The sequence below is a fragment of the Chenopodium album genome, chromosome 10 (genome assembly GCF_948465745.1).
Source record: "Chenopodium album chromosome 10, dcCheAlbu1.1, whole genome shotgun sequence".
Lineage (NCBI taxonomy): Eukaryota > Viridiplantae > Streptophyta > Magnoliopsida > Caryophyllales > Amaranthaceae > Chenopodium > Chenopodium album.
Genome location: NC_137843.1, coordinates 8,868,897 through 8,891,405, shown reverse-complemented (window position 1 = coordinate 8,891,405; position 22,509 = coordinate 8,868,897). Strand labels below are relative to the sequence as shown.

The 22,509-nt window shown below is 32.2% G+C and overlaps 1 protein-coding gene and 1 pseudogene across 1 annotated transcript; one reads left to right on the top strand and one right to left on the bottom strand.

Annotated features, from left to right (window-relative positions):
- Positions 1 to 8,391: 8,391 nt before the first annotated feature.
- On the top strand, positions 8,392 to 9,431 carry LOC145563435 (E3 ubiquitin-protein ligase ATL6 pseudogene; annotated as a pseudogene).
- Positions 9,432 to 11,058: 1,627 nt separating this feature from the next.
- Positions 11,059 to 14,206, bottom strand: LOC145564733 (uncharacterized). Its single transcript, XM_081624950.1, has 2 exons — positions 11,554 to 14,206; positions 11,059 to 11,459 (listed from the first exon to the last, which is right to left on the bottom strand). The coding sequence occupies exons 1-2, from the start codon at positions 14,204 to 14,206 to the stop codon at positions 11,059 to 11,061; spliced, it is 3,054 nt and encodes a 1,017-aa protein (XP_081481076.1).
- Between the last annotated feature and the right edge of the window lie 8,303 nt (positions 14,207 to 22,509).

Below are 22,509 nucleotides of genomic sequence, written 5' to 3'. Positions count from 1 at the left end.
ATTTAGAGAAAGAGGTGAGGAGAGTTTGGAGTATATTTTAAGAGCATCTGTCTTTGAGACTTGTAGAGTTGTATCACTTGTACAATTGTATGTGGTAGTTGTGGCTAATTTTGGGCATGTGTTACATTATTTAGTAGTGAATGATAGTTTGATATAAGTCCATATAACCATTACTTTGTATTGTTAATAAATTTTTTTTTTAATTATTTTTCAATCAATAATGAAAGTTTGTTTGAAATAAATTTTAAATTCTTCACCCTTAAATGAGTAGGCTCAAAAATGACATAATCCATTCTATTTACTACAGTAGTTTCTTTATCAAATCATAGACCTTTAAGTTAACATACCACATAGAAAGAGCGGTGCATATACGGATATACCTTATCCTATAATTTTCTGATGTAAAACATCACTATATTGTAACTGTGAATTAATTTACGAAAATATTTTGACAAAGGGTATATGTGCAAACTTGTTCATCCTAGATTGCACCAATAATGAAAAGAAATAATTATGGGAATGTGCATAATATAACAACAATATGATTACAATAATGTTGAGAGGAAGAATCGTAGTAGTACCGTACAATTAGTCATTTCGAAAGAAAAAAAAATGGTAGGAAAAATTAATGATTTAAAGACATTTTGCCACCCAAAACCCCAAAAATAAGTGTGTGTTAGTGTGTGGTTTTTTTTTTAAAAAAAAATAAATAAATAAAAAGAAGCTTGAACATTAAATAATTAGCGTTTTCTTGACGAAAAGATGTCCTATACTCCCCTCCAAATTAACACGGTGTTCCCGGAAAAGATACTCATATCATTTCAATTTTAAGAAAGACGACAATTTGTCTAAAGAAGAGAATATTAATTAAATAAAGGCATTATGGTCTACTATATGTTATTTTGGCTTATACAAAATGTGGAAAATTTTGAAAAAAGAAAGTTTAGGAAATGTTGTGAGGGTGTAAGTTGTTGGTTGGATAATCCAAAATATGATCTAGATTGTACCTGTGTTAATATTCGTGAATAACGTGATAATGAACACAATATACTTATATTTTTACTAATATGTTTGTATAAAACGGATTTACGTTAATTTTATTGGAATACGGTCAGTTTGAGTGTAATTTTATCAATTTTATGATTACTTTAATCTCTTTGATTGTAATTTTTAGTTTGTAAGGAGTTTGATTGCATTTTGATGTGTAATTCCTAATGGATGCATGCTATAAAGACTAATTTGATTAAATTAATTCATTATAGGTGTTTTTTAAGGGTAACATTTATATTAGGAATAAAATGACAACTTTTGTAGTATACAAAGGTAACTTTAAATAATTTTAGGGTAACTGAGCCTTAACTATTAGCTTAAATTTTTGGTTGACTTGATCCGCTAACATGGTATCGAAGCCAACATGATACAAAGGTAAAGTATATATAACACATTATTCGGCCTCAACCATCAGCTTAAACTTTTGAATTGGTTAATTTAGTCCTCTATCAGTAACTTTAACTCGTTTTACAATAAAAGGTTGTCTTAATTAAAAATTTATGTATATTTACACTTCTGATGTAAATAATGAGATATTTTAAATTATAATTAATGGGAGTTGAGAAAAAGGCATTCAAACATTCTCATTTACCGATCTTACTTTGATTGGATATCGACAGTTAGATTCCTTCAATAAGCAAAAAGAATACGTATTGGAAACAAATTATTCTACTTTTCTACTTTTTAATTTTGAAATTGATTTCATATACGTACTAAGACCTTTTTTTTTTTTTTTTTTTTTTTCAAAGTGAATAAATAGGTGAAACTATGAAGAGGAGAATAAATAGAGATAATGTGGTTTGTTGGATGCAATGTAGACCACTAAATTATAAGCAAGTATACATAAAATTAAGATAAAATTACGAACCATAAACGTAGCATTAATAGTAGATAGTAGCTCATTATTTGTTCTTCTTTTGGCTTTCTAGCTGGAATTTTCCATTCATGTTCTTTTGCTTCACCTTTAATTTTCCTTTACCACATGCTTCGACCCACTTTGTTCGATCTCCTCGTCCCTTTCCCCGCGCTAAATCGATCAATTCCGTTATTATGAAAGAAAACATTCCTTATTCATATCTTATAATTGTATAAATGACCAAGGTTTTTTCAATCATATGGTGCACATAAATCACTATTGACCCTTTTTACATGACTCTAGCACAACTAACCAAAAAATGTCAATAGAACGTATTGTACTATGTGTGAGTGTGTGACCTTGTAAACAGGAAAGACTTGCTACCTTTTCACTCTAGAATGTTTAGGCACATATGGTGTGCAGTGTGATTTGTCTGTACGGTGAAAAATATCTTATATTTCAACGTATAATATGGGAATGAAGATCATGAATCGCTAGGAGAGATAGGAGAAGATCCATTATAAAGGTAAAAATTTAGGAAAATCCGTTTTTGATTGAGATTGGTGAGATTTGACCTTAGCTTCATGTAATCTAAAGTCAAAGAAATACCAATTGTTATGTTTTGGCTCCTATCTCAAAATATATATGAATGTCAAAATGTCTTGTTGGAGGGAAAAACCACAAATTAAAACTTGCGTGCCATGGGTTTTATTTTGGAAAAGTGTCCTTGTCTCACAAAGAAAGATTAAAAGACATCTTCCTTGTTTGTACGTAGTGTATGTTTTCCTCCTTGGCAAGGGATTACTAGATTAGGAGGTCGGACGTATACTATACGCGACGTATACTATATGCGCACAAGTTGGCTATGTAGGGTTTGTGGTGTAGCGCATGTGATTTACTTGATGTGTTTGTTTCTTTTTTTGATTGCTCCAACTAATTGACCTAGCATCCAATTTCCCTCGTTATGAATAAGGGTCTATTCACTTCACCTTAATTTCAATTCAGTTCACTTCAGCTCCAATCAGTTCAATCCAGGTCCTAATTTCCTTCTCTCATAAAATATTCATTTCAACTCTATTCAGTTCAGTTCAGTTTAACTCCAATCAGTTCAATTAAGCTCCAATCAGTTCAATAAATGCAAACATGCACTAAGGATTGCCTTATATTATTCCAATCGGTTCTTTAAAAGGGTAAAAGATCTTCATCCCTAATAAAATATTGTATTTTAGAGGGTTTGACCTTACGACCACATATAAGTCACATAATCCCATATGTGCATACATGCAATTCGGTATCCTTAAAATCTCCTCAAAAATTAAGAATTGACATAGAATCAAAATACTATTGGTTAACTGTTTCAAAAAAAAAAAAAAAAAAAAAAAAAAAAACCTATAGGTTAACAGATCATGTAGTATGCTCCCCATTTAAATTATTAATAATTCTTTCTTCCTTAACAATATTTGACCTGGCTAACTGGCTTACAAAACTAATACAATAAGGCTGACTTGCATAAATAGCGGCTTTATTGAAGCCATTTTATTTTTTTCAGATGGGTGTAGATAGTATTATACTATTATATATTGAAGCCATTGTTTAATTACATAATTTAAAGTTGCACCCAATAAAACGACGTGTCGACGTGCAAGTCCTAACTCTGCTTCTTTTATTTTATTTTTTAAAATTAAATCTACTGCTGAATCATATAGTTATGAAAATCTATGTTGTGCACTTTGAATTATTAATTTTTTTTCACAATCATTCTTATGGTTCACATGTACTCAACTAATTTGTGTCAATAAAGATTAACTAAAATATGTAGTTGGTGGGTTGAGTAGGAAAATAAAGAGCAAATCTAAGACAAAGTTTAGTGTGTTCCATCTCAGGTGTAGTTATAATGTTGTTGGGTTGCTAACATATATATAATCTTGTCTGTTTAATTTGATAATTATTACTCAATCTCTGATGCTTATTGCGGAAACACTACAGTTTGGAAGTTTTCCAACATGTCAACGCGAGAGAAAGAGAGAGAGGAGACTTGAAAGTCCAAAGCTAATCCCCCTATCAATAGAGCCGTTAAAAATTGACCCGACTTGAAAAATTGATTAAATTCAATCGAAATTCAATCCAACTTTATAATATTAAAAAAAATTGCGCTATCGAAATTGATTCAAATCAATATGACATTAATCAATCATTTGAGTTAATCGGTGAATTTAATATCTAAACCGATCCACAATCAACTCGAAGAAATCTTATGCGCAATTTAAATCCGAAAACTTTAAATTGGACTTAATCTGCATCTAACCCAATAATAACCTATTACCCGATTCAACCCAATGAAAATGCATATGTCGAGATTGTTAAAACCGGCTTTAAAATAATGTTAGGGCTATACATATCAATTTTGACATTTAAGTTTCTCAAATCATACTTGTGTTATAATGTTATAGGCTATTGGCCTTAAAAACTTAAACCTTTCTTGGCTATATGTTTAGTTTACTACAGTAAATTTATGAGCCATGTGAATTATTTGGATCTTATCATATTAAAAGATTGGAAAAATTATCAAAAATAATACTTCTTTCGTTTTTTTTAGTTGACACCATTTGACTTTCACACTATTCACACGACACGCTTTGACTTGCTTTGATGGTTTATAGATACGATAAAACATATTCATGTGGGGTCTTGTTTGAATCGTTTCAATGTACATTTTATTAATATCCACTTCTTATAATTTTATAATGTTGTTAATTAAAGATATTAATCGTTAAAAATATGTGTTGACAAGCGTGATAATAAAAATGCGTCAACTAAAAAAACAGAGGAACTACAAATTTTGAGAAATCCGCCAAAAACAAGTCAAACTTTATTATTTTTGAATAATAAAAACTGGGAGGGTATTCGCTTTAAACAAGTTAAAACCATTTAGTTACCTCATCAACGGGTTATATGGAACATGTGACATTGTATTATTTTTTTTAAAACTATTAAACAACTTTATAAGATAAATAAAAAAATTAACCGGCTAAATAAGTCGTAGATAAAATAACTTGTTTAAAGTGGATATTCCTCAAAGTTTGTATTATTTAGAAATAATTAAAAGATTGACTTGTTTTTAACGGACCGCTCAAAATTTGTATTATTTTTGACCATTTTTCCTAAAAGATTTGGATCAGTAAAATAAACATATGATCCAAATAATTCACATTATCAATCCGAATCTGAACCACAAATCCAATTTGACAACTCTACCTCTCAGAGTCAATCTCTTATATGTCTCATTTAACAATGAAATTCATTGGCCCAATAGCATCTAGAATTTAACAAATTGGTTGAACTTTTTTAATGTGCCTTTTCTCTTGGGCTTGTTTAGTTGTGATTTAAGGGATCAAAGAGATGCATTAAACAATTTAAATTTGTAAAAAAGATTGTTATGATCACATATTTAGCCAGTGCCTATCTGGTTAATTGGGTGGATAGGATCTAGTTTTATTTTAACAAAAGTCGCCTTGCAATTGACCAACTTGGGCCGGGCTTTACGAGAAAATTGGGAGCACGTTAGTAGTCCACATGTGAAATGACTTCTTGTTTTGGTTAATACATAATTTAATGGATAATATACTAGATTAGGGTCAAATTGAAAGACAATTTTTTAAACCCTACTTTGCCTATTTGTTGTAATTTTTATACAAGAGTAAATTTAATATTGTGAGGTCTTGTAAATTATGTCTTGATATTGATATACAAACTAATAATATACTCGTACAAGAGTATTTACATGTGTCAAGTTAGCTCTGATATCATGTTAAAGGACTCATTCAAGTAAAAGTTTAATGGGTGGTTAAGACGTACTCATGTATATGTTTTATTCTCTATAAGATATTATTTTAAAAATATTTAGATTTATATTTTTATTTAAAGATATTTTTTTACTTGTAATATTTTTCATTTCACGCTTGTTAATGCTTTATTTCAACCACTATTATTATTATTATTATTATTACTAGTATTATTATATCAAAAAAAACCTACAAAGTCAATCAATTTACAAGAAATTGGTGGGGAGCCGAGATACAATCTGGGCCCCCACCCCTCTAGCTATAACGAACCCGATCCTGCCGAAAATGTGAACAGTTGCACAAGCACCAATATCCTGAGTCTTAGTGAACGCTTGAACCCGCTTCAGCAACGCAACAACATCCTTCTCTAATTCCCCCAACGAAGAAAAGGAGAAAGGAAGAAAACCATAACCAATAGCCCTACAACGCGCCTCATACTTGTCTCGCTTCCGCTGAGCCGCCGTAGACACAACACGACCAGGAACGAAGTCAGATAACCCCGATTAAGTCAAAGGTGAAGACCCCGTCAAGTCAACACATACATCAAGGCCTCTATCCCAGGAATAAAGCAACACATCTACTGGACGAAGAGCCCCGTCGTTCCCTCCACTCAACCATTATTATTATTATTATTATTATTATTATTATTATTATTATTTTTACAATTATACAAAAATCTATACTATATCTCAAAAGACATTTTAAACAAAGTATACATGCCACTTGGCGCTGTGCTCCATATGTTTTTTATTGCATGTCAAATGCCATCAATTTATAATAAAAAAGTTAGCCACAAGATTCAAGCATACAACCTCTAATTATAAAATTAAGTGTCTTACCACCGAGTTGAGCTGTCATACTTTATTTTATTTTTTGTATGCAAAATATTAATATGTAGTGAATGACAATATGAATAACAAATATAATTACAAAAAATTGTCATAAATTAAAATGTTATAATTTAATGTCAACCCCCCATGTAATGACTCAGGACATTGTCCGGACCCAAATACTAGTTTATAATTATGACTTTTTTTTTTTTTTTTTTTTTTTGTGCGTGATATAATTATGAAATATTGAAAATATAAATTGACACGAATATGATAAAATTCAGCTTCACAAAATTATATTCCTTAATTATAATCATTAAAGATAGTAAAAGTAAATTATATACAAGTTAAGCTTGATTTTGTGAAAAAGATTACACATTTCAACTTTAAGGATTTGAAGTTCAATCCCATAAAAGACACTTAAAGGGTGAAGATCCCTTACATTTTTCCTGTTTAACCCGCAAATATTGCATAAAAGAAATTGTGATGGTTGAGGTTTGATCATAATCCTTCTTCTTACCTAAAATAAAAAGGTAAAGTGAATTCTATAGTATAAATAGTGATAATATCAAAATGTTGTAAGTAGACTAAGTGAAGGAAGTAATTAAATTTAAATTATTGATGGTTAATAAATTTGTGTAATAAACGTAAAATTTTAAATACCTAGTTAAGTGTTTTTTGTATGATTTTTATAGAGGTAAAATATAAATTTCTTTCTTATATGTTTTTTAAATTTTATTTTATTTTATTTTATTATTTGTTTATTACATAAAAAGAAGATACTACGGAGTAGTATGTATATTAATAGGCTTAAGCCAATATATGGTTTAGTTATGAGAGTATAGAAGTAGCAAGAGTGGAACGTGGATGCATATGTATCAACAACTGAAAAATTAACATTCATACAAGTATTTTATAAATAGAGGTGCATCGTGGAAGCATTATATAACATCAATCATATTTTCAAAAGAGTGCGTGACTTGGAAGCACCCTTCTTACCCAAAATACTATCTTGGAAGCAAACTCGTGAACTAATTTATAAAGCAGTTTATCCCATTAACTATTTAAAAACCTTGATTAAATAAACTTATTAAAAAGACAATGCAATGAATATTGAACAACCCTCCTGAAAGAGCGAGCAAAAGTCATCTTCACTCCATTTCTCCCCCTTTTCCTTTATTTCAAAATATTCCATCTATACTATAATTATCTTTTTCTTCTACTAATGGCAGCGGTCCTCTTCCAATATGGACTACAACATATAGTCCTCCCTTCTTAGCACTCGTGTTGTCACACTATAATCATCACAATTAAAAATTAACGTTTTAAAACATCAGATTGAAACATTTAACTGGCTATCTGAATATACGAATAGGTTATATAAAATTAGTAACCTTATCACAAAAGGATTATTCTTATTGTTCATTTTAATTTCTCATTTGAACCTTCATCTTAAATCAACAAAATAGAAAAAACATGCATGGTTGAATTTAGAATTCTAGATTGATACAAGTAACCTTTAAGAAGTCAATAAATTCAGGATTTATCTAGAAAGTCAATTTTCAACTCCCATACATATCCGATAAAGTCAATCTTCCAATTCTCCTTATAATAAATCACTCGCATCACTACCGTCCGATTAATCACAAAAAGGCCGCCTACCAAAATCTTCCTCCCTTATTACGTCATCACATGCCAAAGCAAGACTCCCTTGGACCCCACTTCCTTCCATCCCACGACAACTCCTACCCCCATTTATATACTTTAATTTTTTTAAGTAACACTTTAAATTTAAAATACCTCCCAAAAAAAAAAAAAAAAAAAAAACTATTTTCTCTCTTCCAAATGAAGACCCGCCATTGCTGCACTACCAACGACCTCTATACTATTATTTCATTTCTGTTAATTATTTCGATACCGACACATGTGGATGCGCAACCATCGTTAGACTCACCGGACAACGACTATAATGGGTTGGACAATAGTATAGTAAGCCCATCAATGGCTTTGATCGTGATTTTGTTAGTCCTTGGGTTTTTCATCACGGGATGTATTTCCATTTATATCCAACAATGTTCAACTAATAATACGGGCGATACGACCACTATCGCCCGAAACGGTAATTTGGTAAGAATTAACCAGCGGGGACTTGATCGATCCGTGATCGACACGTTCCCGACTTTTTTATACTCCGATGTAAAGGAGTTGAAGATCGGTAAAGGGTCCCTCGAATGCGCAGTTTGTCTTAACGAGTTCGAAAAGGATGAAACGCTTCGTTTGCTACCGAAATGTGATCATGTCTTTCATCCTGAGTGTATTGACGCTTGGCTTATTGCTCATACTACTTGCCCTGTTTGTCGAGCTGAGCTTGTTCCCGACACACCCGAGTCATCGAGTGAGGATCTTCCTCACTCGACGCAAGGTGAGTCAGGAACAACAAGTTATGAAGTTGAGGTTACGGTTCTACCTATGCCACCGAAGGGTAGAGTGCCGAGATCGCACTCAACGGGTCACTCATTGGTTCGATCGAGTGAAGATCATGACCGATTTACGCTGAGGTTACCGGATGAGGTTCGGAAGCAGTTGATGGTGGCTCGGCCGAAGCTGAACCGGTCAGCCAGCTTGGTGGTTTTGCCACGGGTGTCGAGTTCACGACGAGGGTATCGAAATGGTGGCGGAGAAGGTAGTGGAAGTAGTCGTTATGGACGGTTTTTCGGGCGTTCGTTTAAGTGGACGTCGAAAAATAATGGTGGTGACGGAGATTTAGGTTCGGGGTCTAAGAGGTTTTTTGGTACGGTTGTAACACCGGTAGAGGGTTTGCCTCGAGTTCCTGTTTGAGTGTTAGACCCCCTTTCATAATTCAATAATTGTATATTATAATTGTTTATTAATTTATTATAGGGTTATTTAATTTACCAAGTTACATTAGTTAACCCATTTCTTTCATGGTGAGGTGTAAATTTAATCACTATAGAATATAATCATTGTCCATTTCATTGGGACAAATGAATTATTAGAATATGTTGTATATACTACCAATCTACCATGTTAGAATAATGTACAATGAGTGTGCATCAAAGTGTATAATTTGAGTAAATTATATGGAGCGAGTAATAGAGCTCAAGTTTCCATTTTTGTTAATTGTATACATCGGTAATGTATATGGTACCACTACATATGATTATGTTGGGATTGATAGTATAGGTACCAACCTTTTCTTGTTACAATTGTAATTGTTGTTGAAATGTTCGCTACGAAATCTATCATGTCACTTTCAAATATATAAAACCAACTCAACTCATAATATATAGATGTATCACAACAATTAATTCTACACATTTTAGGCAAAGAGCAAGCCAAGTCGTCCCGGGTAGGCTCCCTTGGATCCGCCCATGCACTTGACGTGCATTGATATAATTGGTTAGTCATTTATTAAATAATCAAATTGGTTAGTCATTTATTAAATAATCACACATTAAATTTGGAAGGATTTTAAAAAAGCACCTCAAACAAATGACATTGAATTTTCGGTTAAGTTGAGAAATCATGTACACAGCCACCAACTCACCACCTCACGCAAGTTTGTATTTACTTAGCTTGCAGTGTTTTCATTTAATTTTATACTACGTATGAAATTGACATATCATTTGCAAAATACCCATTAAAAAAAATAGAGTAAGTATCAATCTTTTGATTGCAATGACGATTAATAAGTCCTTAATTCTTGATTTTTTGTTAGTTAATTTAGGCATTCTTGACAAAAAAAAAAAAAAAAAAAAATTGGGCATTCATCATTATTGTAAATAAAAGATACTCTGTACGGTAAAAGAAAATAATGGTAAGAAAATATATAATAGGTGTTTCCTATCCTCCCTCAGTCCCTCTGTTCCACACCAATTTTTTTTTTTTTTAAAAAAACTTGTGCACAATATGATTTATGGAATATTTTTTTATCAATATATTGTAATACTCCCTCCGTCCTCAAATAATAGTTCTTTATGGGCAAATTTTAGTCCCAAAATGTTTACCTCATTTGCTTTTTTCAACAACCATTAATATTAATTTTTTACCGAAATTCCTCCAATTTGCAATAATATTTGTGCAAATTTAACTTTCCCATGTAAATTTTATTTTCCCATGTAATTTTATTACTTTCACTCTTTACTATTTTGCATATCCAATGTCAATTTACTTTTTCTATGTACTTTTACTATTCTTATTTGTGTTTATTAATTCCCGTGAAAAATGCCCATAAGGGACTATTAAAAGGGGATGGAGGGAGTACAATTATACAAATATAGAATACATGACCTACCTGCATTTGACCTAAATGTTTGTGGGTGAAGAAATTCGGCTTTCGTATGAATATAAGGAGTACTCCAAATACTATATTAAAAAAATCTAATAAACGATTATTCTTCCAAGATACAAGTATTAATTATCCAACTTATAATATAATACACCAATGTAACATAAAAATTTATCGTGCAGGGGATACAAAGTTTGTAAGAAGCATGTCCCTAGTCAATTGTAACTCTCTGATAGCATCTTTGATTCTCATTCGATCTTGTGGTGTTTCCACTGAACATTTTACTCCGATTTCAACGAGTGACTTCAAGCACATCATTTTACTACTGTCATAATTTCCTACCAACTTTTGGTCTTTGTTTTCATTGCTTGCACTAGCACCATCATCTAGCAACCTTGGATCAGTCATGTTTATCAGTGGTTCAGACAACGCCGATTTTGCATAATTATGCAGGTCTAAACCTCCCCCAAACATGGTACAAGTGGGAGTTTTTGTGGTCATCATCTCTATCAACACAATGCCGTAACTGTAAATGTCACCTTCCTTAGATACCATGCTTCCTAGGCCGTACTCTGTCCAAAAACAGAACATTTTAGAGGTGAAAAAAGAAGTCCAAAAATTAACACATGAAAGTTTAGTACTTAAGCGTTATAATTTTGTTATTACCTGGAGCAACATAACCAGCAGTCCCTTTAACAGCAACTGAACTACTGTTATTTGTGGTTGTATCTAAATAAAATCTTGCTAATCCAAAGTCTCCTATATGAGCAACCATATCACTGTCAAGAAGGATATTGCTTGGTTTTAGATCACAATGAATTATAGGCACGTCGTAGCTGTTATGCAAATAATCTAAAGCACATGCCACATCAATCGCGATGTTTACTCTTTGTAGGAGGCTTAAGGTTCTCTCATATTGATTGGTGTGAATCCATTGTTGAAGATTCCCATTTGGCATGAACTCGTAAACCAATGCCTTGAAATCATTACCTTGAAAGTCAGTACTTGAGCAAGCAGTGACAATCTTAAGAAGGTTCCTATGACGGATATTTCTCAATGTTTCACACTCGGCCATGAAACTCTTTGTAGCTGCTTCCATTTCAAGATTTATTACTTTAATAGCCACAACCATACTGCCCTCTATATCAAGAACTCCTTTATAAACAGAACCAAAATGACCAGCACCAACTAAATTTGCTTCCGAGAAATTGTCTGTTGCTTGTAGAAGCATTGCGTATGATACCCTAGAGAAGTGCTCCGTATTAAACAATGATGTATGAGACAGTTTATCGGATTTCCTCCTCGTACAAAGCAGGAAGTATACTGATGCCAGTATCGATAAACCAACAATCAACGAAGCCACTGCAATAATCACGATCACAGAAACGGACAATCTACCCCTTCTATTTGATTCTCTTTTCGGACATCTAGGCAAACGAAGCTCAGAAATCCCACCACAAAGTTTGCTATTCCCTTCAACTATAATGGCACTAGAGTTGGTAAAAATCCCAAGTCTAGGGACCTCTCCCTCAAATTCATTATAAGATAAATCCAATGTCATCAATGAAAGGTTAGCCAAAAAATTCGGAATTAGGCCAGATAATCTGTTATGAGATAGTTGCAAGTAATTCAAACTAGTTAAAGACTCGAAGGATTGAGGGATAGGTCCAGTGAAATTGTTCCCTCCCATAAATAGTCCAACAAGGCTAATGCAACTACCGAGGCTACTAGGGAGCTCGCCGGATAATTCATTTTCTGATACGTCGAATGCCACTAAATTTGTCAGTTGAGCAATATCCACCGGGATACCTCCTTGTAGGCGGTTTTGGTGCAAATTTAGTTCAACTATCATCGAAGCATGGAATAGATGAGGAGGCAGAGGTCCAGTGAGGTTGTTTTGGTTAAGTGACACATATAACAAATTTGTACAATTTCCTAGACTTGAGGGTATCATACCTTCAAAGTTATTATAGCCCATGTACAACCAACTCAATCGCGATAAATTTCCTAATGAGTAAGGGATAGGTCCATGGAGATTATTATTCATACAATTAAAGGCTTGTAGTTTAGTTAACTTTGTTCCTATTAGAGGAGAAAGATGTCCGGTTAGTCGATTTCCTTGGAGACTTAGTCGCTCTATGTTTACGAGGTTGAACAATCCCATGGGAATGGTTCCGTAGATTTGGTTAAGTCCAAAATCTAACTCGGTCAAATTAGAGGACAAGTTACCAAGAAAATCTGGTAAAATCCCACCAAAATTATTGGAACTTAATTGTAAAAAATATAATTGGGTACAATTAACAAGAGTTTGTAGAAAACTTAAGTCCCCCACTTCTCCTGTCCCTAAGTAGTTGGAGGAGACATCTAAGCTTTCCAAATTAGGCATATTTTTAGCACTAAACATGAATTTTCCAGTGAAGTTGTTAGAGTAGACACTTAAGTCCACAAGATGAGTAAGATTTGAGAGAGAAGCTGGGAGATTTCCATGGAAGGAATTATTACCTATGTGGAATATGGTTAGCTGAGAAAGTCGAAACCCGATATCCGGGGGAAGAGTTCCATGAAGTTGATTGAGGCTTAAATCTAGGACTTGAAGGTTAGAAAGATTGTAAAAGGAAGGAGGAATAGTACCTGACATTTTATTTTCTCCAATACTAAGAAAAGTTAAATTTTTTAGTATTGCTCCAATATTGTGTGGAATGCTTCCTTCAAAGGAATTGAATGATGCAGACAGTTGTCGCAAAGATGTCAAATTCATAATGACTGTGTTGAGAAGATCACCTATAAGCTGGTTTTTATAAAGATATAAATACTCTAATTTAGATAGGAGGCTAAGTTGAGACGGAACAATTCCTGTAAGACGGCTGCCTCCTAGACCAAGTGACCTGAGGTTTAAGCATTGAGATATGTTCGCCGGGATTTGGCCTTGAAAGTTGTTATTTTCTAAAGCTAGGTACCTTAAACTTAAGAGATTACCTATTTGAGATGGTATATATCCTCCAAGAGTATTATTGGCTAGCGAAATATTGTATAGGAAGCTTAGGTTTCCCACATAAGGTGATAGAGTTCCCACCAAATCGTCGTGCTCAAGATTTAAGCCAACGACTCGATGAGGATGACTGGTGTCACAAGTGATACCTTGCCAGTCACAAATCGAAAGAGAGTCGTTCCAAGAGTTTAAAACTCCATGAGGGTCATGAGTAATTTGAGATTTAATGGCTAAGAGCGCAACACGGTCCTCACTATTTGACAAGACCGAGCTGAAAAGGCTTAAGAAATGGATGATTAAAATGAATAAAGATGGGCAGATGATATTCATGGCTCTAATGTATCACAAGTGAAGGCTATTTGATGTATTTTTATAGTACCTAGCTTGGTGTTTTATGGTATCAAAATGCATTTAAAATATTCAGCTTTTACAGTAGTAAAATGCATATTGGCTGTATTACAATGGACGAAAATTCAAAGAGCAGTTAAACACGATAATCAATTAACAGAATGTAGACTAGGACGCGGTTGGTAAAGTAAATGCAACAACACTTAATTGTTATTGTTAATTAACAAAGATGACTTTATAAAAGGAAGGTAATAGAATTCACATTATTTGATTATAATAAATGTACAGAATAACTTCGTTTTCATTGTATGGACATAGAGAAATCACGATCCAATTTTTTTCTCAAGTATACGACTAATATGAGAGATTGAGAGGTAAGTAGTTTAGTTTCTTTTCTCTTTTTATTTTCTCCCCTAGCTGCCTTTACACACCGGGTTGAGGTTGCCAATAGTAATTTTAGTACTTGTGTCGTCAGTTCGCCAGTTGGTGTTATAATTAGGCCCTGTTCTTTTGAGATTCTGGGCACAGCAGAGCAGAGGTCAGCAGAACAGAGCAGATTAAATTTCAGCAGAGTAGAGCAGATTTCAGGATAGCAGAGTAGAGCAGAGCCGAGCCGAGCCGAGCAGAGGAGATTTCAACATTATTATTAATGTTATTATTATTAATTTTGTTGTTGTTGTTGTTGTTGTTGTTATATTATTATTATTATTATTATTATTAAATGCATATACCATTGATTTAGGTGAGTGAAAATATAAATAAATGTGTACCATATTTAATATATGTTAATAGTAGAATGATACAAGACAACAATTTACTTATATTCATTTCACAAAAATTTTAAAATAAAATGATTTAATGAGTAATAATGATTTTACTTATAAATATGTCTTAATCATATATTTTTAACCCTCAAAATAATAATATACAAAGTACTACTTGAAAATAACCTCTTTTATTTTTTATTTATTTTTTTTTTTTTAATTCTTAAATTGTATGGAAAGATTTGAAAAATAATTCAACTCAATGAACTAACAATCAATACCCACGTTAAATGTTTCTATACATTGTGATTCTAATATCAAATGTTTATAAAAAGAAATTGTTATTATTATTATTTATTTTTTTGAAAGAATTGTTATAATTATTAGAAATTATTAATTAATAATATTATTAAATATTAATTCTTAATAGTGTGAATTATTAAATACTAGATGAATCCCGTACGATGCACGGTTTGTTTGAATTTTTAAAAATATATTTTTTTTATGTATGTGCTAAACTTTGTTATATATTTAGATAAAATTCATAATATCAAAAGATAATATTTTATATTTAATTAATTTAAACTTAAAAATATCATTCGACAATTTTGCTTACATGTCATTTGAATTATTTAATTTTAAAAAAAATTAATAATCTCTTATTTTATTGCCTACAATTAAAATTTATAATCCTATGTGCGCGTTAAGAAAATCTAATATATATATATAAAGGGGAGTTTTTCCCCGAGTTTTTAGAGAGCCACGTAGGATTTAATTTTCTTAATGCGCCATGTAGGATTATAAATTTAAGTTGTAGCCAATTAAATAAGAGATTATTAATTTCTTTTGCAATTAAATAATTCAAATGACACGTAAGCAAAATTGACGAATGAGATTTTAAAGTTTAAATTAATTAAATACAAAATATTATCTTTTGAGAGTAGGAATTTTATCTAATATTTTAAAACTAATATAATAACAATTTTAATCGCATAAATATAAAAAATATTTTTTAAAAAAATACTAACAAACCGTGCATCACACGGGCTTCATCTAGTTAAATCTTACATGGCTCTAAAAAACTCGAGTAAAAACTCTCCTTTATATATTTATATTAGATTAGATTATTATTGATAATTATTATTATTAATTATTATTATGATAAATAAATATTAATTATTATTAATATTATTAATTATTATAATTATTTTTAATATTAATAATTATTATAATTATTTAAAATAATAAATTATTATCATCAATACAATATTAATTATTATTGCTATTGAATATTAATTATTATTGTTATTATTAATTATTATTTGAAAATAGAGCTGAGTAGAGCAGCTTTCTTTTGAGCATAGCAGATTTGATCTGAGTAGAGCAGAGAAGCTCTAAAGAACAAGGCCTTAGATTAATATGAATCAAATTTTTATTTATTTATTTATTTAAACGGGGAGTTTTTTCTTTAATTATACGTGGGTCATGGGTTTCAAAAAAGATAGTTAGCTGGTGATAGAATTGAAGAATATTCTTTTGTCATGAAGAATCTTAAATGGGAATGAACTTAACAACCAATTAGCTTTCGGCTTAACGGATAGCCGTAGCTTAAGGTATGGGGTGGATGCAACATTTCCTCGCATCGTTATCGGATTGGTTGGAGTTTGGTAGGCTCCTGTATTATATTTTACGGTGTGATACCCTTAATCATAAAATTTTCTTAAACACGTAGTGTTATTGAAGATCTATCTAGTAATTACTAATTACTTAGACAATTAATATGTGGATTGCGACCTATTACGTATATTGATTTGGTATGTAGGGAAAATAGTAGAGATCATCATAATGGTCAGGATCTATGTTATTTTCGAGTTATTAGTGTTATTGTTTAATTTATTTTGACTTATTTCATTTAAAACAAATTCAGACGAAACAAGTAGATATGAACAATTAAAAACCCACTTATTTCACAACTCAAGGAATAAAGACATAAATTACTTAAAAACAAGATTTTCAAAGTGTCATTTAATCAAGAATACAAAGCCTATAGAGTATAGGCTACAAAATTGTAATTCAAATTACAAAAATTATTGTAAAATATGTTCACTTAGAAAATGTTCATTTTGGTGGCAGCCTCATAAATACGTAGCTGAGCTTAGAAATTTTGGATTTGACTTGGACCATTGAGTGATTTTAATCACCGTTTAAAGCCCATCCCCCCCCCCCCCCCCCCCCCAAAAGGCCCATATGTTCAGACCATTCTAAATATTATTTTATTGGTCATTTGCCCCAATTAGTATTATGTGCACCATGGTGCATCTAGACATAGGTGCACCACGTTTATGCTTTTGACATTTAGTAAAAAAAATTAAACATTTTACAAAAAATGAACATTTAGTAAAAAATATGTACACGTTACAAAAACTGAACATAAACAAGCAATTTTTATGTTCATATTTTATAAAGAAATGTTCATTTTGTATACAGTAAATGTTCAGTTTATATTACAAAACTATTGAATTATTACAAGTCAAAATTTGTCTGACTCGTAATAATTCAAAATTTGCAATTGTTCAGATTTTTTACTAAATGTTTAAAATTTGTTATTGTTCATATACTTTTACTAACTAGTCAAAAGTATAGGCGTGGTACATTGCGATTGTTCAGATTTTTTTTACTAAATGTTCAAAATTTTCAATGTTCAGATTTTTTTAACTAAATGTTCAAAATTCGTGATTGTTCAGATTTTTTTTTTTACTAAATGTTCAAAAGTTTAGGTGTGATGCATTACGATTGTTTAGATTTTTTAACTAAATGTTCAAAATTTGCGATGTTCAGATGTTTTTACTACATGTTCAAAATTTGCAATTGTTCAAATTTTTTATTAAAATATTCAAAAGTATAAGGTGCACCATGGTGCATCTTAAAATTTGCGCATCAGCCCGTCTTGTATAAAGTATGTCCAATATGATGATGAAATTTGAATTGGAAATGTCCAATAAGATGATAAATATTGAATAGTATATTGAGAAGGGCGCGAGTACCGAGTTCTTGCTACATTGCCTTTTCAATAAAATTGAGTTTTTGTCAAATAACGGGTCTGGACCGCACCCGTTACAGGAGAGTGCAAGTCCACCACTTCACAAGTTCAAGGAGGTTCCACCTCAAAACCATATGGCAATGAGGGGAGTAGCCCTTAGCTTTATATAGTGATGGTAACACTTGAATTCTTTCAATGTGAGATTCCATTATCACTACACTCTCCCTTTAGTTTTTTAGTGTGAGTCAAGAGAATACTCACATGTAAGTTGTTTATGGGCTCAACAGTTTTTATAATTAATATGGAGATTGGAGAAGTAATGTTCTAATTCTCTCTTCGATAAGATTGACCGAGCTTTAAATTAAAGTATTTATTTCAAGTATATTAGTTCGATATTTTTCGTGGTGGATAATGATACACTGATATAGTATACACCCTCTATCACTTCTTATTTGATTCAAGTTATTTTGAATTTGTTCGACAATTGGAAATTTTAATCACCACAATACTCGTTATTAATAATTTCATTAATTTTTCTCTCATCAACCCCACTCAATAAAAAAATTAAAGAACTAACAAATTTAAATTAAGAGCAAACAATAACGAGTAACTTGACTTTTTCAGGTGCCATTAAACGTTTTTTTTCAATGGAGTCAAAATCATATGAACACGTAATCAAATGATAACAGGGACAAAATTATTTTATTTTGGAAGTTTCAAAACACCATAGCAAAGTCAAGTCTTTGCTCTTTAGTACAGTAATCCAAGTCGAATGGCACAAAATAGAAAAATGCAAACCACCACAAAAAATGGAGAATGGAGATAGAATTAAAATGATGATAATAATCTACAATTTGGTGATCCTTTTGACGACTTTCATATCAGCAACAAAAGCAATTGAGATTTCAGGAAACTGCAGTAGCAGATCATGCTTAGGAACAAAAGTACAGTACCCTTTTGGATTCTCCGAAAATTGCGAGTTTCAGTTGGATTGCAAATCCAACGGTAGAATGGAATTCAAAGGGTATGATATCCGAAGCATACAATGGAATTCCATCATACTCAATTTCCCTCCAAATTGCAGCCGTTCGATAACTGAAATCCGACATCTTTTTGGGAAAAACTACGCTTTAACCAATCTCAACGGTCTGCATTTACAGAACTGCGTCAAGCCTTTTACAGGGTGCATGATTCCGCAGAGCCTGTTGGAAAGCAGGTTTGCATTGTGTGGTTTGAAGAAAGACAACATGAGCTGCTATGATTCGAAGAACGGTATTTTAAAAGGTGAACTTTTGAGGTACGAGGATGTCATTGACAGTCGATGTGATTTATTGTATTCGTCCATTGTTGTAGACAGTTTCGTCTCTGGAGGTAACCCTGATACATGGCTAGAGTTCGAGGCGGTTCAGGTTGGTTGGTGGATTAACGGGGAGTGCCGGTGTCATGACAATGACATGGTTGCTCATGTTGGAGACTTTGGGTTAGCGAGATTTCATTTACAATCAAGTTCACGCATTAGTAGTAGTTCACTTGCAGTTAAAGGGACTGTTGGATATGCTGCTCCCGGTAATGTCTTATTTATTAACTATTCGTACTTCTATTTCTTAAACGATGCATCATTATTTATATTATTATATACTTATTTATAAAATAAGTTGTTACATTTTATTATGTTTTTCATATTTATTAATGCTTGATTTCTCACCTCTAAGTGTTTTTATATATTGGGACAGAGTATGGGCTGGGAAGCAGAGTGTCTAAGAAAGGTGACATTTACAGTTTCGGCATTGTGTTGATAGAAATGATGATTGCAGAATCTCCCACCGCTGGCATGTTCAAGGAAGGTTTAGACCTTCACAAGTACGCAAAGAAAGCATTATTGACAGACCGATTGTCCAGGGTAGTTGACCCAAGGCTTGTAGATGATAGTGATGGTGCAGGAAATGGGAATCAAGATATAAATTCGGCAACTAATGTCTGTAATATGAAGTGCATAAAATCACTTATTCAGGTGGGACTAAAATGTTCAGTGGATTCCCCACAAAATCGAATAAAAATCGAAGATGCCATCAAAGAGCTTCAAGTGACAAAGGATACTTTTCTTGAAGAGTTGCGCATCATCAACCGATATATGTATTAGGGATAGTTTTGCAATGGCTACAATAATCTTGTAGTCATTGTAATCTTTTAATCTGAGTCGTTGATATATGGTATTAAATTTAGACCATTAATTTAGTTGATAAATTAAAAATAAAATACAAAATATATTTATCAATAAAAATTAGTTTCTTTTTTTTTTTAAAAAAATAAAAAACTACCTAATCAATTACTTTATTAGCCCTTCAACAACAATGCTCTCTTCTATTCTTCTCATTGATCTATGGTTATTCGTATGATAATCTTGTTGATAGTTCTTCATATCTCATCTTATTTAAGATCAATTTCGTTGATATTGGTATTAGGAAGATACTTTTTTTGTTTTTTTGGTGAAGAACTTAGTTGAAGATGATGAATAATTGCTCAATCATTTTGATGGAAGAAATACTTACTCGGCTCCTAACCATATTTGATCATTGAATAACAAAACAAAAAGAGTTGATCTGATTTCAAGAATGTGTTGAGTTTGTTTGGCATCCTTTATTGTTTTCAGTTTTTAGTTTTTTTGAAAATAAAAAACCAAAAACAGGAACAAGAAACAAGAAAAAGGTGTTTTCACTTTTCTGTTATAATTTTTAAAAAACTATCATGATTTTAATAAGTTTGACTAATTTTTTATTCATCATATAACATATATCATATAATTTTAAAAAATAAAAAACCACAGTGATGCCAAATGAACCATAAACTATTAATATGTGTACATATGTCCATCAATCATATGTTTTTTTTTTTTTTTTTTTTTTAAAAGATAAATAGGAAGAATTGAAAAGCAGTTTTTGAATGTTATCTTTTTTATTTATATGAATAGTTTAAGAGTCAAATATATTAAAGGAATAAGATTGGTCATAATTTTTATAAAAAATTATAAATAATAATCCGAACTTTGCTCCATTTTCTTTTAATAATCCCAACTTTATATTATTCTAGAATAATCTCAATTTGGGGGTTGTTTACTTTCTTCAATCCCAAATCGGTCAACAAAAGTCAATGACCTGCTATCACAAGTTACGTTACATGTGTCACTTTGTGATTGGTCCAAAAAAGAAAAAAAAACTTAAAAAAAAAAAATCAAAACCCCCACCCAGCCCTTCCACCACCGCCCACCGGGTTCCCAAACCCCAACCGCCCCAATCCCCCTTAACCCACCGAAAAACTTACCCCGATCTCATTTACCCCTACCGGCGAACCCATCCCAACCCTCCCATCGGCCAGCCGCCACCTTCTCCCTTCTTGTAAACCCCTTTTATCTCCTCGAAACAACCATTAAAAACCTCCTCTGAGGTTTTCAAAGCCCACGAAACCCCTCCCCCCACCCACGAAACACTTATCACATGTAATTCGAGGGTGGGGTGAGGCGTTTCGTGGGCTTTTGGAGCGGCGGGGGACGTTTTAAGTGCTTGTATTGAGGAGAGAGAAGGGGTTTACAAAGATGGACATGGTGGTTCAAGGGGAAGGAAGGGGAGGGGCGACGGGACATGAGGAGTGGTGGAAAGGAGGCGAAAGGAGTTGGTAAGGCGGCTTTTGGTGTTGGTTTCCTGGCGCGGAAGGAGACTAGGGCTGCTAGGGTCCAGTGGGCGGTGGGGGCTAGGGTGGTCAGGGAAGATGTGAGGCTGTGTTTTTTTTTTTAATTTTTTAAATTTTTTGTTGTTTTTTTTATTATTTTTTTTAGCTAATTAGATATCAACACGTGGCGTTTATGAAGAAAAAAACTTTTTCAACCGGTAACCGGTAAAAGGGATTGAAGAAAGTAAACAACCCCCAAAGTTGGGACCATTCCAGAATAATCCATATTTGGGATTATTAAAAGAAAATGAAGCAAAGTTGGGATTATTATTTATAAATTTTCCTAATTTTTAAAAGTTCAAGATTAAAAACAATTATAATGGCTACAACTTTTATGTAGCCATTAAATAGTCTTCCCATGTATTAGAATTTTGGAAATTTGTTACACTACCGTAGTAGATTGATTAAAAGTAATTATTTTGGTGCAGTGGCCTAGAAGTCGCCTCGCTCTCTTGAGATGTGAGGTTCGATTCTCATCATCAGTTAGAATTTCCCTTTCCTTCCCCCCTCACGCATTGTCATTTAGGCTTAACCTTTGCCTGGAGCCCAATTGACCTAGCTGTGTAAATTAATTAAGAAATCATACTATCTTTCGCTCTCTATCTCTACCAGACCATCTTATTACATCGCCTCATGTTCTACCATTAATGTGGATGTTCTTACTCCTATATTGAATTTAATACGGAGTATAAAAAGATATAAGGGGGGTTAATATTTTATTTAAAAAGTAAGAGATATAAGAGAGAAAGAAATAATAT

What these genes read in the sequence shown, in the direction of transcription:
- LOC145564733 (XM_081624950.1), bottom strand. Translation starts at nt 14,206, where the DNA reads ATGAATATCATCTGCCCATCTTTATTCATTTTAATCATCCATTTCTTA. An exon ending in TGCTGGTTATGTTGCTCCAG is followed by an intron (nt 11,460 to 11,553) that starts GTAATAACAAAA and finishes GTTTTTGGACAG; the next exon opens with AGTACGGCCTAGGAAGCATG.